A 22,205-nucleotide genomic window follows, 5' to 3' on the forward strand; every position below is an offset into this window, starting at 1 on the left:
AAAGGCTGAAATTATTGATATTTGCCTTAGAACTCAGCATAGTGCTTAGCACAGTAGGTGACTCAATGTTTGAAGGAAAGAATGTGCTCAGGTGGCTAAAGCAACCAGAAGTTAAGCTCGAATGATTTTATAGAATGTTGTCTGGCTTCTAGCATTATCTGGTGCTCTGAACTGGTTAAAATAGTGACAAAATAACTCCTTGTATCAGTTGGTGGCCTCCATACTTATACCATTTTGGACATCTGTTTCTTCCATGAAGTATGCTGCCATGTGGATATAACCCTCACCAGGTAGAAGGTGAGATGAATCCTATAAATCAGGCAAGACAAACTCTCATTTTGTTAGGTCAAATGGCAGAATTTACAGGAGCAACAAGTCATTATTCTACTTACCTCCAAAAGTATGTTAGTTAATTCACAGATTGATAACCATACATCTGGCTTTTCCAGGTCACTCCAGCCTAAACTTATCCTGTTTTCTCACATACATATGTTTTCTCACATAAGACTGTACCCTGTTTTGGGATTCTACAACCTATGGTCACCCTACCCTATCTATAACCTACTGAACCAATGCCTCATCATCCCTTGTATAGTTCTAGTTTAAACATAGGACCCGGCCCTTAAAGTGGTGCTTCATCCATTTTACTCACAGAAGATAGGATGGCTCTTTCAGGCATCACAATTACTTTGTATTATTTTATCTGTATGTATGTCTCAGTTGCCCCAGTTTGTTATCCACTTGAAGGGCTGTATTTTAGTTATCTTTCTCTTTCTTTAGCGTCTAGCTCAACACTTCCAAATACTGTTGGTGAGAGTGTAAATCCTTGCATCTTTTAAAGAGTACTTTGTCAATAACTATGTGATCCAGCAATTTCATTCCTAAGAATTTATTCTAAAGATATAATCCCACGAATGAAGAATGATATATGTATTATGAGATGCTCATTTCAGCGATACTTATAATAGCAAAAAACTGAAAACTATCAGTAGGGACCGGTTAATCTAATCTACAAATTTATCCAATGGGATCTATGCAGTTATAGAAAGAATAAGGTATATTTATCTGTACTGACATGGGAAGAGGTCTAAGTGGTATATATCCTTATGATATATGTGTGCGTGTAATGGAAATCTCTGGAGAAAATCGCCAAGAGCTTAAGAGTGGTTGCCTGAGGAGAGGGGACAAATAGTCCAGAGTGGGATGGAGACTTATTTTTCATCACATGTACTTTTGAACTGTTTACATTTTTTATTATATTACCATTTCATATTTTAAAACAAAAACTAGTTATAAAAAGTGAGAACAAGTGAAAAAAGCAAGTTGCATAGTAATATGCATAGTATACTTCATATTTATGTAAAAGAAAAACCATTTGCATGCTTCAATTTAGAAAATTTGTGGAAGAACAAATAAGAAATTTATCAGTGAACAAGATAGGGATTTTTTACTTTCCATGATGTATCCTTTTATACCTTAGAAAAAATATATATTTAAAAAGTGAATTTTTTAAAAAAAAGTGAATTTTAAGAATTTCCATAAGTAAGGGCCTAGCAGATATCTGTTCATAATGAAGCCATGCTAATTTAAATGTTCTCTCTCAAGTGGCATGTAATTACCAGACCTAACAACCTGAAGTTTCAAGTCCTATCTCTAGTAGGAAGGGGTAAGACATGGATCCCCAAGAGGAAATGGAAAGGAAAGGTAAAATGATGAGTAGGTAGTATCTCTCTGAACAGCCAGTGAGCGCTGCCTAGGGTTCAGAGACTCCTTTCTCTTGGGAAGCCCAGAACTATTATGGGGAGCAAGGAATGGGCTGCATAATTCAAACATTAAGATAAACCTAACTTCTCTTCATTTAAGAAAGACAAATGGGAAATTTAGGAGCAGAGTATCTATAATATGAGATCTTAAATGAATTATTTTTTAGACATATTAATTAAAAGAATTGTAGAATTCATACGGTATGATCTCTTTTTATAAAAACAATAAAAAACCAATATATCCGTGTATATATGCACATACATGCCTTGAAAAATGTCTACAAGGGTATATACCAAATAATTAATAGTCATTACCCCTGGGGAATAGAATTGGGAAGGTAGAAGAACTCTGACTTTTTCCTTTTACATTTCTATATTATTTGATATTTTAGATACTACTTTTGTCATTAACAAAATGTAGAAAAATCTTCATAATTTTCAAACTTCTTATAGTCATAGAAAAAAATCTCCAAATATTTTTCTATAAGGACATTTTAATTTCAACCTCAAGGCAGTTTTGACAAAAAGTGGCTTCCCATCTATCTGGGTGATTAAATACAGTCTTGCCTGGAGACAGAGACAGACCTCATAATCCTTCAAGGTTGCTTCAATCTCTAAATTTCCTATAAAGTGAGATAAACAACTAATCAGAAAAGCAGGGCTTTTTCCTGATACCCAGCAGGCTGATGGTGTTGTTGGACAAATTTCCAAAAATGAGGTGATGAACCTTTTAGAAAATGGCTTCCCAGTACTCGACTACTATTTTCAATACCAAGAATCTCTTTCTCCCTCTTTCTCTGTCTCCCCGCACCCCCCACCCCACTACTCCCTCCCTGCCTCCCTCAATCTGTTCAACCAACCTGAACTCTGGCAGCTCAGCCTCAGCCAAGGAGCCAGGGGAAACCCTGAGGCAGCTAAGTTCTGCACCACTGCCACTTACAGTCTGGGCTTCAGACTTGAGAGAACAAATGTTGGAGAAATAAATAGCTCTGCTGTTATTAAATCATAGATGCTGGGGGTGGGGGTAGGGTGGAGGGGTCTGGCACCAATGCCACCTGCTACATACTGGAGCTCAATTATACTGTTACATTCACTACTCCTGTCAAAGAACAGGCAATGGAGGAGAGGGGTGCTGATATAACCTTTGGTTGTCTGAGAAAGCTGTTAGCAGCTGCGGTTTTTCTAAACTGGTGAGCTCTCCTTTGGAAAGTCACTATTCCTTAACCTGTGAATCTTTCCCACAGGAGCAGCTACATTTGCTCATCCTGGCTTTCACATTTTAATTTGCTTCTGAAGTTAAGGGCTGGACAAACGACTTAGGAATCACGCCTTCATTTAAGCCCCAAATAAGCTGTCCAAGATACTTCTACCCCATGAGGCCCAAAGAAAAACAGAAAATGAAATGAAGTCACTTGCTGCTGGGAAACAAATGTGGGAACATTTATGCAGTTGTTTTATTTATTCAACTATAAAGACTGCGGCAATTTTTTGATGGATACATCTTAGATTAACACTAATTATATTGCTATAAATTTGGTTCAGGATCAGAATAAGATTCAGGAAAGAGGGAGAGTAACAACAAAAATCTTCAAACACTGAAACAAAGAAACTTTTTCCCTTTTTTAAACTTTAATTAAATGCTACTTTCCCATAGATTTCCCTAGACTGGTTTATAGTCTAAAGTAACAGGAAACAAGGCTTTGGGCACTGAAGAAACTGCAGGTTAAGTTATGGTGCCAAACAGGGGGCTGGAACCCTGATCTGAGTGTCAATCTTAGAGGCATGTTCTGGGAGGTGAGGCAGATTCTCAAATATTTCGTAGTGTTCTTTTTCACCAATTAAATTTTCCCTTCTCTGGCTAATTCAGTACAACACCCAATCCTCTCATTGCTTTTGGTTACACTGTTGTTTAGAGGGAAACTGTCAGGAATATGTGGCTTCTGCTCAGACTGGAAAGGCAAAAGGACTAGCTCTGATCTGTCTCCTCCTGAGAGGCTGAACAGCAGGAGGCTGCAGAGGAAGGCCTCTTTGGCAACTGAAAGGCCTGGTGTCACGGGAAGAACATTGCTTACCCTTGGGAAACCTGGTTACAGCTGCCTATGATTCCTGGTGGAAACAACCAATCAGAATCAATCCATATCACTGGGAAAGGCCGAGGGAAAAACAGCTTTGCCTCCAAAAATGATAAAGAGGAAATGAGGAGAGAAGAAACCAAAAATATGTAGAATGGCATAAAAAGTGATATGTGTAAACTTTTTTTTGTTATTAAATCTAACTATAGGTTTTCTAAAGTCCAGTAACCAAGTTGAATTGTATGGGATAGAGGAGAGAGGCCAACTGGAATTTCCCTCAAGAGTTCACAGCTTCAGAATGAGAGGTCCTGGGTTTGCGCTGGGGGAGCCCCTTCTTGAATGAGGGCTTGGGTGGGTTGGGCTCCACGCTGGTACCAGTTCCATTGGTCCCTGCAGAGTTAGCCTGGCCCCATTCACTAGTGTTTCCTGGTACCTGCGGTGGGACACTCTGATACTTGGAACCAGATGGATACCATGAGCTATTTCTGTAACGACCCACACTGTCATATCGCCCTTGGTTCGTGGGGTCACTGGACTTTTGGCCCTGTGGCCTGTAGCCTTGTCCTCCTCTTCTGTTCCCCGGCAATACCTAAGGATAAAAGAATACAATGTTCAAAGCACTCTGGCATTATGGTACCCCATTCATTCCAGTTTGGTGTATAGGAGTCTTCTGACAGCATAACTGTAGCATTCCATGCCTAGGACTCAGTTATTTCTCAAGACTCAGAGAATTCTGTCAGCCAATTCAACCTAGCCACTACATCAGAAATAATAAATCTTTCACTATTTTTTCTTCTGCCTTTCACCTCTAGGCTCTTCTCCACTGAAGAGTTTTCTTTAGCTGGGCACAAGCTAAAGAAGGAAGAAAGAACATTCTTTGAGTTGTTACAAGGACTCAATTGGGCAAGCATCTTATCACACATCTGAACTTTGCAGATCATACGCCATTTGTAAAGATAATGAACACTTGGAATACTAAAATAAACATTATTATGATTTGCTTTGCTATATATCATGAACCACAGATCATGCTGCTGTGACATGTAGTACATTTTCACATTATAATCCAGAAAGCTGATGGCATGGATTTTACTTTTATCTTCCAATTCCAATGTAATACAGTTCTGAAGAATTATTGACAACATTGCCTTGAATTATTCTTGGGTATCTTTTTCAAACCAGGGAAAATAAGCTTTGGATTATTCTGCAACTTTCCAGTGTTCACTCCCCACATACCAGGCTCATTCTCTCTCTACCTGATATATTCTACACTGTGCTTCTAGGGAGCTGCTCCATCAGATGCACTCTGGTGAACCTGCCACTGTGGTGCTTGTCTACCTCGAGATGGGTACATGACTCCCAGTGTGACTAATTAACAGGCAATACTACCTACGACAGCTGGGATCACTGCCAACATCAGAAAGTCAGCAGTCTTGGCAACAGGAAATCTAAACTAGCTGATGGTTTGGAACATATATACCAAATGCTTTCTTTGGAACTAACTGGGGCTGGAGGGATTGAAAATAGGTGTGGAATGAGAAGAGAGGAAGATAATGTACTGAGCTGTTAGCATTTAAACGGCGACAATCTGGTAATGTTCTTCCTAACTAGCTCAGTATAGAAGCCAGGTTACCTCTCGAGGAGGCTGGTAGGGCCGGCCACTGGAGTTTGCTATGGCTGCAGGTGTCTCTCCTGGTGCTGAGCTTTTCTTGTTAGCATTTGTAAGGCTGGGAGCAGAGGCACAGGTGGAAGAGGAAGCAGCAGAGGCATCACACAGACTACTCAAGGACACAGATGTAACTGAACTACATCGGGACCGGGTTGAATAGCTGTTCTTTGGATGGGACACTGAAATAGAAATATAAGAAATATATCATCTTATGCTGAAAGAGCCTTAAGGGTAAGGTTTTCCCTATTTCTCCATTTCACAATGAGCAATTTAAGATAAAGAATTATCTACTTGAGTAGTTCTAAAAAAAAAAACCTTACAAAATGGGTAACAATAAAGAAAATCTCCCTTTGCCCTCCTCCTCCATTCTCTCCAAATCCCCACTGCTTTGCAAAGAAACTCTTAGAGACAGGAATAACAGTCTAAGATCAGAGTGACACATCCCCCCACCGGGTAGTAGTTTCCTACTACCTAAACTCCTGGCAATGGCTCCTACGGCCTAGTATGGGCCATCTCTTCAGTTTCCTACGCAAAGAACACTCTAATGTACAGACTTTATAAAGAAAGAAAAAGGTAATGGCTAAATCTTTTTTTAAAAATTTGAATGATGCATGGTATAAATAATCAAGGTTAGTTAATATGAACAGAACTAGTCTTTACAACAAACATGTATCTTCCTAAGATTCTTTCTGCAAAATCATCCTAAATGCAAAATAGCAATCTTGTCGAAAAATATTAACATTTTCAATTTTCAATTTAAAATTTGTCAGAATTCAATGGTTTAACTGCCCCCTTAATTTTTTTCTTGGCTTTAAGCCTGGACTAACATTGAGTTCACAATCACTGCCCTAGGTCCAACATTTCGCTTTCATATTGAGATGGAAAGAACAATGGAGCTGAGCTGAGGGTTTGACTGGTATCACAACAAACTCTGGCCTTAGAGGCACACCTCCTGCCTTTTAAAAATTTTATTTTTCAATTACAGTTGACAGTCAATATTATTTTATATTAGTTTCAGGTGAAGAGCCTAGTTAATGGACATTTGTATAATCTATGAAGTGATCCCCACCTCAACTCTTTTGAAGCTATTATTTAAGTAACTATTATGTGCCACGCAAGGCAGGTATTGTTATCTCCATTTTAGAGAGAAGTAAAATGAGGTTCCAAAAGGTCAGTGTAGAGGCAAGGATTCAAACTTGGTCTGACTCCAGAGCCCCACGTTCTCTATAATACATATCATATACCTCTCGACGAAGAATGGTGAAAATATATTGCAAACTTAGGGAACTGGAAAATATCCTTAGGGCTTAAAGTTTCCAAATCTACTGACTTCTTAAGGATCTCAGACTTAGTTTTCATAAAAACAAGCAAACAAACAAAAACACAAGAGGCGCTAAAGAAGAATCAGTGGAGAAGCCAACTGGCACTTTAATTTCTATTTAGTAGAGGGTGGTCTTCTCATCACCATCTCTAGTGCCCCAAATCTCTCACCATCTCACCTTGTCCAAATGAATCAATGTTCTTCTTTAGGGTCTCTACATCACAGGTGAACCGGGCTACTCGTCCCAGATCCTCATCATATTTACGTTCACTAACAAAATGCTGGAGAAAGGGCAAAGAAAAGCCTCCAAGTGAGACAAACAGTACACATGGAATCTATAGCTTGCTATGTACGGATGAAACAATTATTTTCAATTGTCTTCTTTTTACTGCTTCAAAGTTTACTAATGGGCATAATATTACCAATGCTGAGTGATTGACAAAATTCAGTCATTTTCTTAAGAGCGCAAAGAGAAGTCTATTTGGGAGCTTTAAGAAATGCTACATGATGGTCAAAGCCCACTAAGTATAATTAAGATAAATTATAGAGAAAGGAAAGAATTTATAGTAGAGGGCCATCTTTCCACTATTGGCTACTCTCCGTATCATTCCGTTTTATACAGAAGCAGAGAAAGCAAAAATGCTCCTTAAGTTACAACAGTAATTTCATTTAAATAGATGGTTTGGTGTTTCTTAATAAGAACTTCCTTAGGAAACCTACTTCGCCTCTTTATAAAATAGGGTTTGTTAGTTCTTGAAATAGAAATGATTTCTTGAGATGGAAAATCATTCATGTGAAAAGTCAACTTTACAAATGACAAGTTTATGCTGCAAATAATTTAATCCTTTTAAGCAGACTGAGCTGAGAAGTAATCAACCCCGTTAGTCAAAAACTAATTATACTACAGAAATTGTAGGACTAGAAACATGTAAGGAATAAGATGTTTCTGGAGGTCTATTTCAATAAACAATTTCTAAGGTAGCCTGGATTTTTTTTTTTTTAGATGAAAAGGAGAGAAAAAGTAAAGTTAAAGGTCTAGATATAATTTAGAAGAATCAAACTCCTCAGAGCAGTCCTCTCACTGGCTGTTTTGGATTTTCAAGAGGTAGAACTGAATGCATCAGAATCCTTGAGATGCATCTAGAAGTAGTGAAGGGAAAGGAGAAATAAAAATTACATCTGGGCCTTGAAGCCCTAAAGCTTCAGAGTGTACTGTGGCTTAGGAAAGCACATGAACCTCTGTAACAAAGCCTTCAGACACGTAATATCAGTCTGAGATTATTAATTCTGAAACAAATTCTAGAGTGTGTTGAGCCAAAGGAATGACGGAAATAAAATGATCTGGAAATAAGACATTTAAATTACATAGCACCCACTTCAGTACACGGAAAACGTGGAGAGAAACAACAGATCCTTAGTCAGTCTGCAGAAATATTTCTAGCAGCTTTTCGACCACGTGGGAAGAGAAACAGATGAAGCCTTATGAGAGCCAGAATTCTCAGCTAATTCCAAAGGGGATTCTGTCTTTTCCCAGACAGCTGAATGAGACAAACTGGCATCAATGTAAGGAAGACTTTCTTATCTTTTTTATTTTGTTTTGTTTTTCAGTATAGGTACTTAATGTGTGTTTTTTTTTTTTAGTTTCTATTTTTGCGAGGAAGACTTTCTAAAAATTTAGTACTACAGTTTTATTTAATCAGAAAATGATAATTAAAATTTACATTGTTTTGCTATTTCACCCCCAATAGTACCTAAGGGGAAGGAGTGAGAGAATAACAACATGACATAGGTTTGTGTGACAGACTAGGTCAGAATGATAACAAGGACATCTGTAAGTGTTTACATGATCTTCCATCTTTTTATTTTACAAAGGCTGTTACACATGGCTTCTACAGCAAGTATGCCTCTTATATATGGCAATGAATCTCATGCATTGAAAAGGAACAGAAGTTAAGGGCTCAGGAGCAGGGAAGGCCGATTCTTCTTGTTCATACAGCTCATGGTTAATAAATAATTATTTAGAATACCAGCGCCTACAACTACCCTTGATGATCCCACCTCTCCCAAGTTCCCATGCTTAGTCTCGGAAACGCTGTTCTTAAGAATTTAAAATGTATGAGTGTTAGATCACAGTAGATCACAATAAAATCAACATCTCAAATTGCTCATTTTTCTCTATAAAATCTAAATCGACCAACCAACGATTTAAATATTTATTGAATAACTACTACTATGCCAAGGTACTATATGGTAGGCACTGGAGACACAGCAGTTCCTACCATTGTAAAGTTCACAACTAGTGGAAAAGATACAGTAATTAAATGTACTTGGAATATATAACTGTGCTATGAAGGCACAAAATAGGGGGATATGACAGAAAAGTCCAGAACGATGAGTAGGTCGTGATTATGTGTGCTGAGAGTGGCAGGGGGAAAAGAGGATTTTCCACAGGTAGGAAAGCATATGCAGTAGCCCTCTAGGACGCAACAGGGTATGTCTGTGAAAAGAAAAAGTTAATATGGCTGGAATATAGAAAACAAGAGATGTATAGTGTGAAATGAAGATGTGGCAGAGCCAGACCATGCAGGGCCTTACGGCCTGTGTTAAGAATGGTAGTCTTTTTTCTAAAAGCAATGGCAAGTTGCAAGTAGGTTACTGTAGCGTGAGGAACAGATTTGGAGGGACTGGGAGGGTGGAACAGTGGCAAAGTGGATGGGTGGAATCAGTTAAGAAGCTATTACAGAAGTGCAAGCAAGAGGTAATAGTAACTTAATCATGATGGTGGTGGTGGAGCTCAAGAGTAAAGGCCAGATCTGAGATTTAGTAGGAAGTCAAATGGACAGGGTCTACTGATTGATTTCATGTAAGAAAGGAGAAATTTCCTAAGGTTTCCAGCTTGGACAACTGTGTAGATGACAGTATCACTTACAGAGAAAGGGAACCAGAAAGAAGGCCAAGTTTCAGAAGGGAAGATCAAGAGTTCAATATATTTGATATGGCCATGAATTATGGAGATTTGCTACTTTAGTCCCGAGGGTAAGAAGAAAGGCAGATAAGAGAAGGAAGTTTTACCTTGATATCAGCTCTGAGCTCAACCAATTGCTCTTCTGACATTCGAACAGCCACATCAGTCATCTTCTTTAAAAGTTCAGCTTTCTTTTGTCGGCTGAGCAAAATTTCCACTGTAGAGGAAAAGGAGTATGACACTTACAATCTGCTCAACAGGATAAAGAAAAACTGCAGTATAGGTCTTGCAGTATGTATGCGGACAGCCAAAAGCTTAGCAGCTCACCAAAGGTTCAGTTTCCACCTTCCTGAGGGACTCTGAAGGCAGTTAAATAGTAAATACTTTTTATGAATCATAAAGATGCATAAATCATTTGACATTTTTTTCTATTCAAAATTTTATCAAGAAGCATGTAAATTAAAACAAATATCACATATGATAAAAAAAATTCACCTAGAATAAATGAGTATGAAATGAAAAGTAATATTGTCCCTCTTATTTCTGACGTTGTGGTCCCCTCCCCAGAGGAAACCACTGTTAACAATTTCTTATGTATACTTCCAAATATATTCTACACATATACAACATCTCTCTCTCTCTCTTTTTTTATTTCATCACATATGAGAGTATATCATATACACAGTCCTTCCTTTACTTTAGCTATTTTTACTTAATATATCATGAAGTTCAATTCCTATTAATATATTGAATCTCCCTTACTGTTTAACAGCCACCTAGTATTTTACTATGTGGATATACCACAATTATTTACCACGTTCCCTAGTGAGGGATATTTAGGTTATTTACAGCATTTTAAGAAGCATCTTCTTTAGCATGCTCCCAGACATATAATTCAGATATGACCATGGAGAATAACAAACAATAAAAAAAAAAATCTTGGCGAGCCAGGGGCTACAGAGGACATGGGTACAAGAAATCTGCCTAAGAACCAGAACTAAGGGCAACCAGATAAACCACGTAACTTTCTCTTCCACCAGGGCAGGGACTCTGCTATTCTTGTCCAGTAAGAGTTGATCATTGCTTTTCCAAGTGGGAATTTTTACTATAATTATCTCTTCTTTATCTATGTAATATTGAGGGAGAAGGCATTTAACATTTTTTTTTTAGTTTTTTATACCCCAGACCACAGTGTGCCATATCCAGACCTGTTGGAAGATCTAAAATTCTCCAGAAGCCTTGGACTTTCAGCTGAGTATACTAACTAGCTGAGATTCTGGAGGTGATGTAATTGAGGAGAAGGTGAGTATGTTTTCATTTTAGAAAAAAGAAGGATGTTGAGTAGCTGAGGGGTGTACTGTAGCAAAGACTATTAATGACTGCATATCCATTCTCCTACCAGAAGTCCAATGTTGTTGGGTACCAACCTGCTTAGGTAAAAATCTACATTTCTTGGCTTTGCAACAGATAAGACAGTCATGTGATACAGTCTGGCCACTGAGATCTAAGCAGAACACAGGGCGAGGTTTACGGCAAAGTTCTTTATAGGAGTTTTAGCTGGCATGTAACATTTTGCCCCTCCTCAACTGGAGCCCTAGGAGGTACCTTTGACAGTAAACACATTCTAAGAATGGCTGGATAGGACAGTGAAGCCTGGCCCCTTTGTGTCATTTTGGAGATTCCCTTCAGCTCTTTTCATTTCATGAGAGAAAAATAAACTCACGTGTATTTAACCCACACATGTTGCATACAGCCAAATTCAATTCTTGTTATACATAGAATCCTGTACCCTACTGTGAAATTAGCCACATTTATGTTAGGAAAAAAATAAAATTTTCAAAGAGCTATATTAGGTATTACAGAGATCTGAACCTCCTTAGCAGCTTTACTTAGCCTGATTGCTAAATATGCCACCCATGGGTATGACATGCTCAGACCCATGTCAGGTTAATCAGTAGGGGCATACTTTCCCAATAAGTTAGGAACAAGCCTACAAAAGTCTCAACACCAAGGCCCAACAGCTACAAATGATCTATTGGTTTGGCTCCCAAGATATAATCTATTTGGCATTTGTATCAAATTCACTTTCTCTCAGCTCCAGCATTCTAGAATTATAGATCTTAATATGGAAAAAATTTGTCAAGTAAAGATTTCTATACATCAAATTAATTCAAAGCACCTAATTATATGACTTTAGACAAATCATATTTTTCCAAATAACTAGTTTCTTCATTTATAAAGTGAAAAAAAAATTAGAAAACTCTAACCAACTCATAGTTGACGTGAAGATTATATATGAAAGAGTGAAAAAACTCTGAACTGTGAAGTACTATGAACATATAAATTAATAAATGTATAAAAATGTATAAAAAGGAAAAAAAAGCACCTTCTTGACAGTATCAGTAAACGAGTAATTACATTAGTATCATTGAGGACCAGGATTTTTTAGCATGAGAGAAAGGAGATACAGAGTAAAAAACTGATGAAGTAAAACTATAGCTCTGATTTTGAGAAAATAAGATTAGCCATGAATTGATAATTGGTTGAAGCTGGGTGATAGGAGTTAATTATATTAGTCTCCTTGAAATATGTTAAAAGGACAATATTTTCTTACTAGATGTATGTTATCTGAAACTTCATCTTCAAAAAGAACACACATGTACATGAATGGACTAAAACTGTTACATTTAGGAATGTCAGGATGTACCACTCAATTTAAATGAAATTTTACCTCCAAAAAATAGTGGATAGCATCTCTGCTATGTATTCAATATTTCGGGTTAAAATGATCAAAACTGAACTTTGCTTCAAAGCTGCTTCCTCTGGCCCATGACCATAGACACACATGATTTAACTGTGAGTCATCATTTCAAGCTACTTCCATTCTTCCCAGTTTGAGAGCAGGTTAGAAGAAACAACCTTCCTAATTACAAATTTGGCATTCAATGCATGAAGGTAAAACCTACTGCTGAAAAGCCCCAAATAAATGCCATTGTATAAGCTACAGTTGGCATTCCCTTCATTTCATATAGCTGTATATCCTTAACATAATACTTAATAGAAATTACCAAAAAACAGATATCTGGTTCTTCTGTATAAAACACTACAAATTACCTAAGTTAGACTCTATTTCTTCAGAATTTATTTTAGTAAGCTTTCATGGAACCCTAGCCAAGATATCTTGGACCCTCAATTCATCAACTTTTCTCCTACCCAATGATAATAGATACTGAGTGAAGACTTCTACAAATCAAGAAAACAAAATTCTGAGATAGGTAATGACATGAACTAATACACTAAATTGTAGGTGACCTTGTGAGTGTCTTTTGATTATGTCAAAGGAATTCTTTAATCACTGGAGAAAAAGAAAAAAAACAGGCACCTGCAAGAGACTTTATTTTCCTAAGTTGATGCTGTGGTGGCACAGTCTCTTCTTATACATTGAACTCTACATTCAAAATATTAAAATTTGGAAATATTCTAAAAACAGGCTCTTGTAAAGTTGTTTTGCCTGAAAAAATTCATTTGCCAATGCAGTACAACTGCTCAAGATTGTTTAGGTAATATAAAAACGCTTGTGGCATTTATATTGAGCTTTTGTTATAGGGGTTGAGAAGCAGGTACCTACTAACTGGTAGTAGTTTTTTCTTTTTTAATGTATTTATTTTTATTATGGTGACATTGGTCAACGAAATCCAGGTAGGTTTCAAGGGTACAGTTCAACAGTAGGGTAACAGTTTTAATTAAAGATCAATCTTACTTGCTTCAGCTTTCACTTTGTCCATTTCAGCAAGCAATGCCACTTCTCGATCCATTAAACTAGGAAGAGATGACAAAACAAAAAAAGATTTGATCAGAAACTTGAAACAAGGAAACAGCACATTGTAGTGAAGAAAGACTTGTGGAGTTTTTTCACTAAAAGCATCCTACAAAGTAAAGACTATATGACCACAAAAATTTCTGTCTTACCCTCAGTAAAGAATATTTTAAGGATTCCAATAAACAGACCTAATTCTTTTATTTCTATATATTACGGTAGACCAGTAGATGGCAGTACCCATCTTCAAAACATTTCTTGATAAATGGTGTTTCAGGCAAAAAGTCTTAATAGAAATTACGTATATCCACATATGTACTCATATATTTTTTATTTTATATTTTGGTCTATAGAACTGAATAGCATTGTTTCCAATGAATTACCTGCCATGGCATGGTAAATTTATCCACATTTAGGATTTGTATATCTTCAATATTTTGCCACAGTTGCACCAAGTCTACTGGCACTTTAGTCTTTAGAATAAAGAGTAGTCAAAAGATACACTGTGCTTGTTTTGGTAAACATTTACAAGTAATACAGAAAATACAGAATCCAAGTTTTCTGGTAGGATTTTTGTAGGGAAAAAAAACATTAAATGGACAATTAGCATTTTCTTTGTTGGAAATGTAAATGGTAAATGGCATGTAAAGCTTTTCCATGTCCTCATATAAGAGCCTAGATAGTAGGTTATCCTAGTATTCAACCCCTGGATGCAAATAATTTTCCTTACTCTATCAGTTTTACTTAGTGGTAGAAAAAAAATATCTTCACAAACAAAATGTTCCAACTTTCTCCAAATTTGGGATTCATTCTGATCTCTCCTTTTGAATAGGAATATAACTTCAGGGTTAATAAAAGTTCCACTCTTGTTTCTTGGTGTAAAACCAACCATACACACACACACATACACACAAACCACACCCTAATTGAGTGTAGCTCAATGTGTAGTTATGCAAGCACAAAACAGTTAATACAAAGACTACAGTGTAAGATATACAAAAAGTATAAGGTAAGGTCATTTCCTCAAGCAGCAAAATCCTTTATAAGAAAGTGCCAGAGAATACAGGTTTGATAATCATTATGTGTGATGTTGATAAACTGGCTTACAATTTTGGTTAACATATCAATCCAAAAGCACTAGACTGGAGAGAAGATGCAACTACCGTGGGGTCGCAATACCGTGTTAGGAAAGCATGTCCTAAACCTTGGCAATATTTTGCTATAAGAACTCTAGCAGCATTTGGAATACGTAAAAGGCAAAACAAAAGCACAACAGAGAAAGGAGCTGCTGGGCCCCGAGTCTGACATCACTTCTCTTCTGTTGCTGCATCACCTTAAGGTGCAGGTACTGTTCCACCAGATGACAAATTTATCTCTGACAAAGTTTCTAAACTATTTATTTAAAGACTTCAGTAAACAGGTAAGCTTTTTGTAGCTTACAATCTTTACTATGAAAAGTAGAATGTCATATAACCTTGCTTTTATTTCTATTTCCTATCTATCTATCTATCTATCTATCTATCTATCTATCTATCTATCTATCTATCTACCTACCATCTATTTTATTGAATGCCTACAGCACCTGGTCTTCCTAGGTGGTCTTCCATCCAAGAACAGATAGGATCAGGCATTTTCAGGGTAGCATGGCCATAGACTGACCTTGCTTTTAGCAAAGATAAATTCTGCACCATCAAAATCAGACATTTTTTTTTGTGGCAGTATGAGCTACCATATTGTGATGGCTTTTTTTTTTCCTGTGAGAATGACTAACAGCCATTTAAATAAACTTTGTTGCTTGACTGACTCATTGGTGATCATATGAAATTTATAGGACAGTGCATGGACAACCACACAACCACATCATTAAAAAATTAGTTTACATCTTCATGCCAAAAAACCCCTGAAAAGCAGTAAGCACTTCTACTCCTTTTTGTTGGTTGTTTTCATGTCGCCATCTATTGATAACATCTATTAAAAGGTTCTGTGATGTCAGCTCAGCATTAAATAGAGGAATCTATTGGTTAACCAAAGCTGTTAGGATATTTTCTCAGAGAAAAGCTTGACACATATTTGCAATTTTCCATTAAATCTTCTCAAGTCTTTAAAATACAAAATGAATAAATTTTAAAATACATGTGGTATAAGTGCCTGACATTAGCTTTTGATTGCTGAGATGTCCATTTCAAAGACATCCATTTCATATACACATAGTGCCAGCTACACAACCAGATAAAAAGCCAGGTTGCCCTGCCCATGAAGTTATCCTTTCACAAAGCCCTAGGTGACCTAAATAACTGACCACTTGAGTGACCATGTTTTTCCCTCTGCGCTCAGTTCCTGCTCCATGTTTTAAATTTACCGACAAAGAATGAACCTGTAAACCTCTAGCACCCAGCCTTTGACTCCAATAAAGGCAGAATCTCACGTGCTCTCTCTCCCTCAATCAATTAATCTCTCTCTCTCTCTCTCTCTCTCTCTCTCTTTCTCTCTCTCTCTCTCTCTCTCTCTCTCACTCTCACTCTACTATGTGACCTTGGAAGTGTTGTATGGCCCTGGAAGTGCCATGAACCCTCCAGGGTCTATTAATAATAAATCTTGTTTTTTCAAAGTTCCCTGATATTGTTGCTAAGGTGCATCTTGCAGTCATAAGAACCACAAGCCGGTCCAGCCGCAACACTGGCTCAGGTCGGGGATGACCACAGTAGAACAGCCCAGGTGAGTGCCTCTAGGCATTTGTAGCTGACAGTATCACTATAAATAGGCTGATACCAACACAAAACAATATAATTTTATTAAAAATACAGAAGTGTAGAAGAACCACCACATTTCTAGGTCATTCATACTACAGCATTTAGGGGTGACGTGACATGATGTCTGCAATTTAAAATGCCTCCCCCCCCCACCAGCAAATACACTGATTACTGTACTACCCTTTAAGTTTTGTTTTTTGAAAGTTTTCTTAATAAAAATTTGGAGAAACGTGTATTACAAAATAAAGAGAAGGTAGGGAGAGTTCAAAAGCAGAAAGTAAGCTAAGCATGAGATATAAATAACAGAGATTTTTTATAATTAAAAACAATAATTTACTGTAATATAACTTTCTAATAATGAATAAACTTAAGCTAAAGTTTTCCTCCTGTTCCTAAGCTACATGGTGGTCCCAGCATGGATCTGTAACCAAGAGATTCAAAAGTTCCTATGCTTTTAGTAATAGTTTTTAGATGCCATAACTGCAAGCGTGAGTCCCTTCAGAGTGATGAAAGGCTCATTCAGACTGTCAGACTTCCTGCAGCCTTGTTCACTCCTATCCATGAGGATACTAAGCTTGCAACTGTTCTCTAAAGGCGTTCCTGAATGGAAATACACCATAATATGCATCCGATATATTGGATTCTCAAACTGCTAATGAAATTCAGCTAAATATTGCTGGGACTCTGTTCAGAAAGACACTAGGTCTTATTAAGCCCAGGTTTAATAAGTGTAGAGCATTTCCATATCCTTTCTTCAATCATGAAAGATGGATTTAAACACTGGGTCACTGATACTAAGGAAAAGAAATAACTGGTAAATATCTGAATGCTCTGTATTTCTTTCCCTCATTGCCAGACTTTTCACCACCTTCACATTTGCTCAATTTATTCTAAGGCTCTTGTACAATTTAGATGCTCAGAATAGTTGTTTCTGTGGCATTACCACTCATATCTCTAAGCTATATTTGGTCTATTATTTGAAGCAAGCCCTTCAATATATTAACATATAGTTTTCTGATTCTAGCTATTGCCTTCAGTACCAAAGAATTGTTAACAATCATTTGTTTACTTCTGTTGCATTAGAAAATAATGTATAATAGACACACAACTCTGGCAATTCCACTGCTAATTATTTCAAGGGGTAATACTCTAAACCGGCAGTCCTCAACCTTTTCGTCACCAGGGGCTGGTGCTCCTATGAGAATCTAATACCTGATCTGAGGTGGAGCTGAGGCGGTGAAGCTAGCGCTGGGAAGCTGCTGCAAACACAGATGAAGCTTCATTCCTCATCCCTTTGCTCCTGTTGTGCAGCCCAGTCCCTGTACAGGTCTGTGGCCTGGAGGTCGGGGACCCCTGCTCTAAACCACTCAATAATTTTCTTAGAAAATATTTGTACTTCATTTTATTTGCTGAAATCCTAAAACATATTATTCTAATTCCATTAGCCACTCAAAGTAGAAATCCAAGCAAAGCCAAAGCAAGCACCTACATTTCTCTGAAGATACTTCTCTCTTCCCATATAAAACAACCAAAAAAGAGAGTTGTCAGTAGTTTTTACGAGCTTCATGTTTTGTAAAACTCCATACTCCCAGCACTGGCCTTACTAGAGTATGGTACACACATCTGGGCTCAAAACAAAAACAAAAAACACCAGTTAGATAGACAGGTCATCATACTGAGCTAAAAAACTGGGGTAAAATTAATGGAAAAACTAGCTTATTAAATCAATTTTGGATCTTATAAAAATTTTAATGGGTTCTTCATCAGGAGTCCTTTACAAAGCATGTGCACATGTGATTTCATATTTCAAGAGTCTGAAGTAGCTTTTAAGAAGTTAGAATGTGAATATAAGCTGTACTGTGGGACAGGCCCTCAATAGATAATATTCCTGTTCTTTTCTAGTAGTCAAAGCATCTCAATTCTAAAGTAATACTAGATAACATATGATGTGATAATACTTTAGAATATATTTAGAAAAAAAAGACCAGCAGCAATCTAGATTACCAAGGAAGTTGATTGTTCAAGTTGCTAGTTGGTAAGGAAAATAGTGTTAACCCACATAGCAAGTGGCCAAGATCTTCATTTGAAACTGTGATTCTTTTTTTTTTTGAGTCCTCTCTCTGAAATTATGATAGCAATGTCTAAAGGAAGACACATGTGGTCTAGGAAGACAAAGATTGAAGAATAAAGGCAAACAGAGAACCTGGTAAGACACAAAAAAAAGGAAGCATGGTATAGTGGAAAGTGTCGCTTAACACCAAATATGACTTTCAGCAAATTATCTTTTCTGCGCCCATCTTTTTTCATTTATAAAATGAGTATAACACTATAAGTGATATTGTTATGTACATTAGAGATATTGTGCATAAAAGCTTCTGACATACAATAATAGCTCAATAAATATTAGCAGGAATTATTATTCTAATTTTCTGTCCTCATCTTGATGTCTTGGTTTCAACAGAATATATTTAGTAAAATGTCTTCATATTGACTCTAATAAAACTTACATGTTCCAGACCCATTGTTTAGAAATTTGTAGACATGTACAAACACTAACAGTGTAGGCATTTATACAGAGGTGAATCAAAGATAACTTTAAATGAAAAGACTACAAAATTATACTCTCACTATGATTACCACTATTAAGATTATATATGGAAAAGGTAAGGGACATGAGGAAACAGAAGACAAATTCTGTGTTAAGTAAGGTGCTAAAGTTATATGATTTTCGTTTCTATTTTCAAAAAATAGTGATAATTGTGGGAAATACAGTAAACATAAGAGTTCTGGAATAATGGAACCTTAAAAAAAATTCAGATTCCTTCATCAAATGCTCTCATTCTACCTCAGTCTCTGATTTCATCTCCCATTACTTTCAAGTATATGTTGCCCCTTAATTCTAGTTATACTTCGTAGAGCCTCTTACATGTCCATTCTATGTCTCTGCTTACATTATATCTTCCAAATGTAGTGTCCTATCCCAATCTTTTCTGCCAGTGTAAATCCTACTCTACTTTCAAAGTTTGATAATTATTCATTTCCTCTAAGAGGTGTTTTCTGATGACTCCACTCTGTAGTGACCTTCCCCTAAATCTTCATACCTTTCCCACAACTAAGATCTGACCTAAAGGATATCTGAATCACAAGTCACTCCAAGTTGCGACTTAAGAAGAGTGATTTAGGACCTTCTGAATTACAAAATGAAAAAAAAAAAAAAAGGAATATTTAGAAGGAATATTCCTTCTTAATAGTTTCATTTTTTGAACCAAAAAAAATACTTATAAAAGCATCTACATGCTCAGTCAACATTGTGATCCTCCTCATTCTACTCTGTTCCATGATGACTAAATTCCTTAGTCACTAACTTTTCCTACAGTGGCATTTCTGTTACATAATCTATAAGCTGAGAAGGAAATAATATATGTGACATGTACCAACTGTCTCTAGTTTTCTTCCTAAGCTTTAATGGAGAAGTGAGCCATCAGTGATAAATGGGAAGATCGTAAGGTTACTGCAAGTCAGAATATATTTCGACTTTCAACAAAATAGAAATTTACTTAAAAGGCAAGTTAAGTGTGTATCCTGTTGGTATTTTTCACCACCATAATTTATGACAACTGTCGAAAGTAGTTTATATAGCCCAGCTTCATGTTCCATGCCATCCTGTTCCTCATTAGCCTTAGGCTTAAATCAACTAATGGCTCCAACATTCTAAGTCAGATAAATTTTATTAATTAACAAGAAAAGTAAACTTGAGTCCATAGATGATTATTACTGAATCACCAATATGAACAGATTTTAAGAGTTATGTAGAAAGCTTCTGATTTTACCTTCCCACAGATATAGGTCAGCTTTCATTTGGCCCCAGTGCAAGCAGTTCTTCGTATAATTCCCCTAGTGCCCTGTCAGGAATAATGTAATCTTGCTGTTGCAAATTTGTTAGAACCCTGTGCTTTTCTTTTATACTATAACCAACACAAAAAATGGCTTCCTAGTTAAATGGCATTAAGTCCAAGCTCTGGTTTGGTGTCAAATGGAGTTAATTCACCTGCCTATTATGTCTTGAAGTAACAACTAAAAGGGACATTGAAATAAGGTAGTTTAAAAACCCAATCAGCCAGAGAGAATGGTTTTATATGAGCAGGAAAGTGCAGGTAATCTCTTTCTTCAAGTTAAATTGACCTGTTTGCTGTGCCTGCTAATCAATCCTAAATATACAGTTCTCAAGCAGGAAACCATTTCATTTGTCATTTACTGAGGGAGGCTCTCCCTGGCTGAGTTCCAAGTCAACAGGAACTTAAAATTCTCTCTCCCGGAACTGTGTTTCCTGGTTCAGGTTGGTTCTGAATGGAATCAGATCCTGTGGCTAAGTAACGAGTAAACTAAACAATCACGGAAAAAAGAGACGTATCAAGGCAAAGTTGTGATGACCTACTGAGCTCTACATTATTTTCCATATGAGCCGACAATATCTGATATGATCATAATCCTGGGCAAAGGCCATATTGCTTCCTCCCGGAGGTGAAGAGGAGCAATCAGTTGCCTAGAAAAATTTCCAGAAGTCAGAATTTAATTTAACATAAGTTTGAGAGAATTAGTTGGATTTGGATAAGTACAAAGATATAGGAGAGCATATCAGGCTGGGAAAATGACACTAACTGGTACATGGAAGAGGAAATACGCACATTGTTTTGAGACAATGAGTAATCTGGTTGGAGCAAAAATGTTTGTAAGAAAAACAAAAGATATGACATTAAGCTATAAAACCAGAAGGGGGAAAACTCAGGATTCAGGACAAAGCATGGGTAGACTAGTAGATGAATTCATGGGTAGACTAGTAGATGAATTATCTTTCCTAAAAGTGCTTCTTGGTTATAATGATTTAATGGACCATTGTACACTCTGCAAATGATCAACATGGAAGTCAGCAACTTTTTGGAGGCTTTGTTCTACATCTTTGTTAATTCACTCCCTCTTCAATTCCAGAGAACAGAAGACTGAATCTACCTATAATGCCCTCCATCTCCTGTCTGCTGTGGCATAAAGTAACTAGACCAAGTTTGTGAAAATAGGCACAGCTAAATATGACCCAAGGGAGCAGTACACTATTCATGAACACTTCCTCTCAATTTTCAGATCTAAGCAAGTTTTATAAATAAGCAGAGTGGACAGTCCTATGTAACAAAACATCAACATAGCTGCTTGTCTTCCCATCATTTTACTTTGTTCTCTAAGTCTTCTTCATTTTCAAAAAGTCCCTAATAAAATGTAAATACTCCCCCTACCCCAAAATGAATTATGGTTTAAATATCAGTTAACACCTAATATTTAATAGTTAAAACAGCTTTGGTATTCTAGAAAACATTAGACAATATTTTTCCCTCCAAATGATTCTATAATCAAATACATTTGAGAAACAGCATAATACAGCTCCCTCTTACAAAGTCGCAACGCACATTAGCATTTTAAAGGCACTAAGAAGTAGTAAAATTTTTAAAAAGTATTTTCAAAATTCTTTTAACTACCAAACCATATTTTCCCTAAAGAACACATATTAATATATTTTAAGACACGAATTTCTTTGAAAACACAAAATTAAAATAGTCTGAAAAACACACACAAAAAACTCAAATCAATAACTGATAATAGGGCACAGAAGAGACCATTAGGGTGGGGTACATTAGGAAGGATAAAAGTAGGAAAACAAAGATAGATTTTTTTTCTACTTTATAATTTTGTTCAAAAATATCATGTCATTGGTTACAGATTCCTGGTTAAAAGACAGACTCTAAAGTAAGGATGCATGATCTGCTCTATAATTATTTGTCCCTTTTCAAACAATATTAAC

General features: G+C 36.6%; 1 protein-coding gene across 5 annotated transcripts in view; it reads right to left on the reverse strand.

Moving 5' to 3' along the window:
• Positions 1-3,179: 3,179 nt before the first annotated feature.
• The window catches only part of SPATS2 (spermatogenesis associated serine rich 2), an 87,826-nt gene continuing 68,800 nt past the window's right edge, over positions 3,180-22,205 (reverse strand). For all 5 annotated transcript variants that reach the window (XM_016151779.2, XM_016151780.2, XM_016151781.2 and 2 more), the window contains 5 exons: positions 13,551-13,609; positions 9,898-10,007; positions 7,004-7,106; positions 5,469-5,683; positions 3,180-4,424 (listed from right to left, as the gene is read on the reverse strand). In XM_016151779.2, the coding sequence (XP_016007265.2) occupies positions 4,113-4,424; positions 5,469-5,683; positions 7,004-7,106; positions 9,898-10,007; positions 13,551-13,609 (799 nt within the window). In that variant the 3' untranslated portion in view covers positions 3,180-4,112. The remainder of the gene's footprint in view (positions 4,425-5,468; positions 5,684-7,003; positions 7,107-9,897; positions 10,008-13,550; positions 13,610-22,205) is intronic.

The sequence above is a fragment of the Rousettus aegyptiacus genome, unplaced genomic scaffold (assembly GCF_014176215.1).
Source record: "Rousettus aegyptiacus isolate mRouAeg1 unplaced genomic scaffold, mRouAeg1.p scaffold_m13_p_2, whole genome shotgun sequence".
Taxonomy (NCBI): domain Eukaryota; kingdom Metazoa; phylum Chordata; class Mammalia; order Chiroptera; family Pteropodidae; genus Rousettus; species Rousettus aegyptiacus.